Consider the following 8,768-nt stretch of genomic DNA (forward strand, 5'->3'; position numbering starts at 1 on the left):
GGTCCTCCGATGTGGTTGCAGGACAGGGTTTGGAAGAGGCGAACGATGGGTTTTCAGATTATAGGTTCCGAAGTAAGCGTAACAGCAGAGAGTTGATATTCTTGAGAGGGCACTCTATTCACGTGGTTTCTTTTCCAACGCTAAAAGATCACGAATTTTGGTGGTTTGCAAATGAAAAGTGTCCGCACTATCGATTGATTACGTAACTGTTATGAATAATGTATTAGGTTTTCAATGCAATCGCCTCGACCCATCAATACATATTATCTGTATTTATCAAAGTACTTGGAATAGCAATCTGGTGAGTTCACTGAACTACGCCCTAATACTGATGGAGTTTTAATGGCGTTTAATGGCGCTAATCCTCTCCATACACAGATGAACAAATACAATAGGAGAAGGTCAACACATATGACCTCCTATATGACATGTTATATGAGATGTACAACAACCTGAATATCATAAAGATCAGTGTTCGTTGTGCATATGAACTACATATTTACAATACTAAATATTAGTCGTTATATATTATGCCAAATATTGGTATTATGACAACACGGTATATGCATTGTATATAAAACAACTAATAGATCCTGCTATCATGGCGTCAGGTCATTGGTTCATCATATCCCGTATGTTTCTTAAAATTCATTCATATTTGAGACAAATTTCTGTGCCCATTTTATAGGCGTACAGGTGGATCCGGTTTTTTGGTCATTTTCATTTCTTTTTGATGAAAGAATTAAGGTTTTCCACTGCACGGAGGCCACTATGTGATACTAATTTAATGCTATATTTATAAATTGAATACGTGTTCCCGATTGGCTCTATAGCGATTTCACAGAAAAGGTATTTCTAGTACAATGCAGCGTCGGACTCTAGCTGAGAGCGTAGTAGCCTAAGTCATGGACTCCAAGAAAGGCTCTCCATACACAAATGAACAAACACAAAGGAAGGTAGTCTCCTCCGTGACCAGCTTGATTTCGATGGAGCGAAAAGAAATTGGCTGCAGAGGAGACGGGTAATTTTGCCATGCAAATGAGGTGAGTGTCATCCCCCTGGTAACAGCTACAAAACAGAGTTGATAGTTGAGTGTCTTAATCATTGAGAGACATATATCGTATAGGTCAGGACAAGTATTATAGGTAACGGGCGTTGGGTAATTAGAGATAGGCCTATCACGAGAACCGCCCAACCCGAGAACCGCGAAATCTAGTTACCTATAACATTAACTAAAACACCAAAGTACGCATATTTCCAAACATCTAAATTAGCTAAAAATTTAGGACATGTTACAAAACTATATTTTCTAGAACTTTAGAAGAGTACTTTTAATATTGGCCGGTTATTTTTCACACAGCGACGTTTAACTAGGCATATCCCCATACTTTTAACGTAGGCTATTTGTAGAGGTCGCGCGTCAATATGGGAAAGAGCACCATACTGCAGTTACTGTCCGTTTTCCTATACACAATACACAGTGCTCTCACCATTGAGCTGTGACCTCTACAAATCGTGCCACGTTAAAAGGATAGGCATTTGCCTAGTTAACGTCAATGTGTGAAAAATAACCGGCCAATATTAAAAGTACTCTCAAAACTTCTAGCAAATATATTTCTCTAACATGACCTAAAATTACAGCTAGGTTAGATGTTCAGAAATATTCGTACTTTGGTAAAACAGTGAGTGAGGGCAAGGCATAGCTAGCCAAATCCGTGTTAATTGAATGGAGATTTGACCGAAAATTTTGGTAAACGGACCGCTCACTTCTGAAGAATGCCACACGAAAACGGTACAAGCTACATTTAAAGTACTCTCTGTTCGATCATCATGATGAGTTTTTTAAATAGTATGCCGAAATTTGGTACGGTAGGTAATTGACAAAGGGTCGTACTTCGCTGATGAGTAAGTGACAGTGAACATGAAAATCAGGGCCCATAACCCAAGTTAGTAGCTAGTTAGTGGAGGCCGTCACGGGACTGATTATTGATTATTGAAGTGCCTTATTAATAGATACGCACGATTTAGGGCAAGAAAAAAAAAACCGGGACACTTTTGGAGACATCATCATCATCATCATCATCATCATCATCATCATCATCATCATCATCATCATCATCATCATCATCATCGACATCATCATCATCATCACTTTCTACATTTTTTCTAAACAACATAGGGCCTACCGTTTTAATAAGATTTTTTTCTTGAAATGCATGTAACTATAATTATTGTTTAGAGCGTGATGAAATAAAACATCACGATTTTCATAACAAAACAAATATAATGCATAAGAAATCGTTTGTTTTAGAGCGTGATGATGAAATAAAACATCTCGGTTTTCATCACGAAACAAAGTAATACATAAGAAATCGTTTGTTTTAAAGCGTGATGAAATAAAACATCACGATTTTCATCACAAAACAAAGTAATAGGCCTACAAAAGAAATACATTTTTCGAGAGTGATTAAATAAAACATCACGATTTTCATCACGGAACAAAGTAATACATAAGACATCGTTTGTTTGATTGCAATCAACCGCGACAGTTCGTCTCACACACATAACAATGCACTGCGATCAAATAGGTTGATGACAACATTTGATTGAATGGACTGCACTGCGCCATGATTACGTGCACCGGTTCAAATCCTTTGTTTGGAGCCAATCAATAATTTCACGTACAGCCTCTATGCAAATTAGAGTTTACACACGCTGCAGCTGGGGTAATCGACCGAAGCTGGTTGCCGTTAGTGATCGAATGCATGAGCTTATTTGCTTTATTGAATCGATTTACTGGATTAATTTCCTGTTAACTGGGTTTAATGCCACAAAGGTCGAATCGGGCTTGCAATGGACCATAAGTGCATCATGCTGTGTATTGTGTATAGGAAAACGGACAGTAACTGCAGTATGGCGCTCTCAACCAGAAAGCAAAGAAAGACCCTTGTGACTGTTCCCCCTTTTACTGATATGCCGTCACCCACCACCTCAAAATTCCGGGGAACATGACCCACCAAATTTTTTGATGTGCCCCCCCGACCCCGGGCTAATCATAGTTAGTCCGCCGCCCGTTTTGATCTGTGGTCCCACCTTTATTATTAAGTTTGACTTTTGGCTATTGCACTATCAGGGGGGGGTGGCAAAGATTTTTGGTAGACAAGAGGGCCTACGAAGAGGGAGGGGGCAAGACTCCAGGATTTCGTGATCTGAGCATTATACTCTTTTCATGACATTTTTCAGTAGATGCCTACGAAAAAAGCGTATTCCCAAAATTTCAGTTGATTCCGATTTTGCGTTTGCGAGTTATGCATGATTATGTACTGCTCCATAGGCCCGGGGGGGGGGGGCACTCACTAAAAATGGGTGACGGGGATGTGCGGCCACATTGACCCCCATTTTTCAACTACCTCTCATCCAATGACCCCCTTTTTTATTTTACTGAACTCCCTCTCACCCAATGACCCCCATTTTTGTTTTCCTGTCACCAAAAGACCCCCTTTTTTCAAAAATCTTGGGGAAATTTCTTGTCAAAAATTTTCAAATTTTTCAAAAAATTTTCAAATAATGATGAATTTTTGAAATTTTTTTTATCAACTTTAATATCTTGACCCAACATTTTTCCCAGTCTCACTGAATGACCCCCTTTTTTGGTCAGAATTTCCCGGTCTCACGGAAAGACCCCCCTTTTGGGGGGCCTTCTCACTGAAAGACTCAGCGTCTAAGCTCTCACCGATGAGACCCCTAGTTTCGAACTGCTGTCCGCACATCCCCGTCACTTCCAAAGTCGAGTGCCCCCCCCCCCCGGGCCATAGGCCACTGTTGTAATTTCCTTCTGGTATAGGCTACCAGAACGAAATTTAAATTTGGGGATAACTTAGTGCTGAATGAATTAATCTTCAAGAAATATTTGGTACATAAACATTATGTAGCCAGAGGTATCCAGTAGGCCTAGTATAAAAATCTCGACTTTTGTTTTGAAAAGTGGGGGATGAGGCTATCACGAAATGCCCTTTTAAGCAAAAGTTTCCAATATAGGCCTATTGCACACAAAAAGACTACTAAAATATCCGTACTTATTTGATAGCGATATAGGCCTAGTGGTCCTTCTCCTTCCTTTTCGGGGTGCTTGCTCGGGGACCGTTCACAAACACTTGTTAAGAGTGGGGGGGCCTGATGCAAAAGGGGGGGGGGCCTGAAATTTTTTGACCCTCCTATTAGAGGGGGGGAGCCTGAAAACTCTGAAAAATATGACCACACATTTTCATGGGGAAAGAGTTTATTATGCTTTTCTATGGGGTTGTCCATGATTTTCATGTCAAAAAGGGGGGGCCCTGAAATTTTTGAGGTCTGTAAAGGGGGCCCCGAAAAATTTTCGCGATGAAATTTGTTTGCATCCCCCCCCCCCCCCCACAAGTGTTTGTGTAGGCCTACGTCCCTAAAATCTGGGGCCAAAAATTCTCTGCCGTCGCCATCAGGCCGTCGCACTGTCGAATGGGGGCTCTGTGCGGGTACAGCAGGTGCGCAGGTTGAATAGCTGCCCCAAGTCAACGACTATTAGAGAAGTTGCTGGTTTCCATTAATTTTATACGTTGAATGTTAGGACGCGCGACATACGTAGTGTTTTTGGAGCAAGAGATTAACCGGCACCGCCAGTAAACACACGCAAATGAATGGCAAGGAGGATCTGTATTTTAATTTTAAGCTTATAGAGATTTTTTAAAAGCTTGCAAAACCGTCAAAATCAAACTGAATTGGCTCAATTTAATGCAGAGTCTACTAGAATATACCTAGATTATGTAGCACAGATACCATTGTTTACTTTGTAACGTTTAGGTCTATTTATTTGATATTTGAATTTGCGACTCTGCTGCATGCAAATTAATTGCAAGTAAAATCATCCGACCATCACTGACCATGACAGCGGTGTGGCAGCAGGTTCTGGCTCTCGACGCTCGGTACAATAATTACAGGGCACCAAATAACCCTCAAATACGTAAGCATGTTTATTATAGCTGTTGTCGACAATGCTGTTATGTTATCGACACGCGGCAATATTGTTGACAAAACAATTTCCTCGATTTCGATTGTCGATTAAAGGATACTCTTTTTATGACATTTTTCAGTACATATCCACGAAAAAAGCATATTTCCAAAATTTCAGTTGATTCCGATATTGCATTTTGCGAGTTATGCATGATTTATGTGTATTACACTGCTCCATATATTTCACGATATCTTTGCTAAACGAATTAATCTGCAAGAAATATTTTGTACATAAACATTATGTAGCCAGAGGTTTCCAGTGATATCAAAATCTCAACTTTTTTTGAGAAAAGTGGGGGATGAGGCTGTGGATCACGAAATGCCCTTTTAAGCCTCACATAAGTCACAAGGTCAAGGTAGCATGGAATGGTCATATGGACCCGGGGGGGGGGGGGGGGCACTCCAATTGAGGCCTGTACACCATCAGCGATAATCAACTTTTGAAAAGCACCCTAACAAGGATTTAACCCTTGTCTAAAACGATACCCTAAACAGGTAACACATGCCTGTTTTCACAACCTCCTAAACAGGGATTTTGTTCTTTGAATCAAATTTCATTTCCGCGTATTAGCAGTTGCAATATTTGCTACCCATTTTCCCAATTTTTCATGTTTTTGACACCCTAAATTAGGCCTAAACACAATACGTGCGTATCATGCCTACCCATGAAAAACTACCATTTTTACGCGTTTTTATATCGCGGCTGGTGTACAGGCCACAAAAGGCACAGGGGTACAATGTACTGACCCCCCCGGGATATGGACCTTTTTTCTGGCTGAGACGAACAAACATGTGTAGTTTATATTGGTCTCAGCCTTTTTCAGCCTTTTTATGAAGTGCTTGCCCTCTGAGTCTTGCGTCGCCTTAGTTTAATCTAGTCTTATCGATGTATTTTGAGCATGTTTCACACATCACTTTACTATGAGATTTCACCCTTCTTTTTCTGCGGTTTCATAATCAAACTGAGTTTGAAATTCAAAAGCTTGACAGACTTCCCATTTGAGAAATGTTGATAACTGCACATTTTTATAATCATATTTATTTGTGCTTTTTCATCCTGGAGTCGCCTTTTTATTCACGACACGAGGAAGCTGAATCCTAACACGAACCCTAAAACACAAGGTGCGCATGGTAAACCAGAATTGTACCATCAGTTTGAGTGCCGGGGGCAAGCGCTTTACCTCATTGCTTCTCTGTTACAATCTACCCATTGGTGGAATGGGGAGCTACATGTAGGCCTATTATGAATATTGTCTGTTGAGTACCACCCAAAGGTATGAGCATGCCTTGGGCATTGTCAATGTCAGCTGAATTTAATCTAACAACAGAATAAATGTAACTTAGCGCTTGTGAAAGGCGCTGTTTAAATGCCAACATTTATTTATTTATTATAATTAGATAATCAAGTTAGAAAACATTGTTTTCATTATTTTGTTTCGTACAGGAACGTTGTATATCAGGAGAAGAAGTCAACTTTTGAGAGAGAATGCCAAAGCTGGGGTAGGTTAAAATATACCGAAAGTTTATTTATTTTATGCATAAATTCTCAAAGCAAACTATAAATTACCGGGTACTTAACCATGTTAACTCTGACCATTTTCTGTGTGACCAGGCTATTTGACTTTTAGCATCTTTCAAGCTCTGTATTTAGAGAAAAAAAACAGAAGCCAATTTGGATCCAGGCTAGTTACAATTATGGCTGGTGACCAATGGTGTAATACATGTATACATCTGTCCCGTTATTATCTATGTAACAGAACTGAATTTATAACCCCAAAATGTGCTACCCATGCAAATTTGCTGCCAGGTGCTGCCAGAGTCTTAGCCAGCTACCCGTCAACCCGTCATTTTGGATCGGTAGTTTGCTCCTGGGACAGGCAAGAGTAATGCTTCTGGTAGATACTAAATTCTAAAAATAATGCTTTAATAAGTTCTGTGAACCAAAAACAAGACCAGATTAATAAATCAAGACCTTAGAAAAAGGTTGATTGTCCTCAACATTCTGCACTGTTACAAGCTATTTGAATTGACTGAACCCCAGAAGGTGCAGAGGTCTGGTTTATGAAAACATAGAGGTTTTAGAGTGAGGTAGAGGTTTTAGAAAATGACAGGCATTTGTCAAATCCTAGCTTAGACCCTGGTGCTGCTCAGTCCATTATTGACCTCGGAGTAGTCAACGCCATGCTTGGTCAACTCGATTGTCCATCTGATATATCATCACCAATTTCTTTCAATGCTGTGTGCTCAGGGGCGTAGCAAGAGCATCAGGGGCCCATGGACAAGGACCAGTACGGGCCCTTTTATCCAGGGATTTAGCCTACCTTATTGGGGCCCAGGAAGGTATGTGCACTCAAGTCAATGTCCAAGTTTTGGTTTAACTAATGGGAGACTAACATATGTGTTCATCCATATCAAAACGATGCACTTGTCGGTTGCTACATGTGTCTCATTTGAAACAGTGGCTAGGAATAAATACCGGACTCAACTCAAGTGAAGGTCACTTAAAATCATCCCAAGTCACATGGTTTACGAATACAGAGAACATTTTCTTAACCATGTGACTTGGGATGATTTGACTGAGTGACCTTCACTTGAGATGAGTCTGGTATTTATTCCTAACTATTATTTGAAATGAGACACATGTAGCAGCCGACAAGTGCATCGCTTTTGATATGGATGTACACATATTTTGTTCAATTCAATTTTAGACTATTTTGGCCCCAGATCAACATAAATTTTGGTATTTGAATGCGCGCGAAGCGCGGACAATTTTACAATTTTGCCCTATTTTGACCAAAAAAACATGCTGTTATTGGGGTTAAAAGAAAGATGCATAGGGCAATTTTGGGGTCCCGAAAATTGTGGGGCCCAAAATTGCCCTGAACCCGGGCCCATCTGACCCTGCTCTCCATTATCAGCCCTTATTTAATTTTCGCTTTTGTGCTCGGGGCCCATGGACTTCGTCCACCCTGTCCCCCCGATTGCCAAGCGCCTGTGTGTGCTGCAAACTAAAAACTTGTCCTGCACTCAGTTGTGTGTTTTTCCAAGTTCATCAGGTGTATTGTGTTTATCATGGATTTGTTAAAAGACCCATATTAGGTCATAACCCATCCCATATCCATAGTATTAACCGTACATGTACATCAAGATTTTCTGAATTGCGACATTTATATTTCAGAATTTAGGTGCTTTAAAACAAATTTTCTTTACTTTTTAGGCTCAGACTGATGGACAGATGAGGAAGCAGTACCTCAAAATGCGTTCACAACTTCTGTCTGAGCGATATGGAGCCAACATGAGTGACCAAGGTTTGTAATACAGTACTATTGCCCAAGCAAAATTGGGTTACTCAGCACTCTATGTAAAATCCACACTACCCCTGTGGAAGACATTAGGCAGCTCCATTTGAATTTCAATACACTCTCTGAGAAAGATTCAAACTGAATCTTCTGCAGAGGGAGGGGTGAGTGGGTGAACTTTAAAAGCGTAAGTAGCTGTCTCCGAGGATAAAAAATGTGGATCCATCAGTCGAGTATAATTCTATACCTCTTGTGGCTTTTAGTGCGAGTGACATCAAAATTCAAAATATATCTTTGTATGTGAGAGTACTCCAATTATACTGCCTTTACAAGCGAGCATAGTACTGTAATTATGGTAACGGTGCAATCTACCACTCTTCATAGTGCTCATAGATCTACTAGCTTTGTTACAGGATTGCTGAT

The 8,768-nt window shown here is 40.3% G+C and overlaps 1 protein-coding gene across 1 annotated transcript; it reads left to right on the forward strand.

Moving 5' to 3' along the window:
* Window positions 1-4,917: 4,917 nt before the first annotated feature.
* On the forward strand, window positions 4,918-8,398 carry LOC140161014 (WD repeat-containing protein 13-like). The gene is made up of 3 exons (XM_072184397.1): window positions 4,918-4,996; window positions 6,491-6,546; window positions 8,264-8,398. Exons 1-3 carry the CDS (start codon window positions 4,918-4,920, stop codon window positions 8,360-8,362), a joined length of 234 nt encoding a protein of 77 aa, XP_072040498.1. The 3' UTR covers window positions 8,363-8,398.
* Window positions 8,399-8,768: the final 370 nt, after the last annotated feature.

This window comes from Amphiura filiformis, chromosome 1 (assembly GCF_039555335.1).
Source record: "Amphiura filiformis chromosome 1, Afil_fr2py, whole genome shotgun sequence".
Taxonomy (NCBI): domain Eukaryota; kingdom Metazoa; phylum Echinodermata; class Ophiuroidea; order Amphilepidida; family Amphiuridae; genus Amphiura; species Amphiura filiformis.

Coding starts and splice junctions, on each gene's coding strand:
- LOC140161014 (XM_072184397.1), top strand. CDS start 4,918: ATGACAGCGGTGTGGCAGCAGGTTCTGGCTCTCGACGCTCGGTACAAT. Junction 4,997..6,490: donor ACCAAATAACCCTCAAATAC/GTAAGCATGTTT, acceptor TGTTTCGTACAG/GAACGTTGTATATCAGGAGA. Junction 6,547..8,263: donor GAGAGAATGCCAAAGCTGGG/GTAGGTTAAAAT, acceptor TTTACTTTTTAG/GCTCAGACTGATGGACAGAT.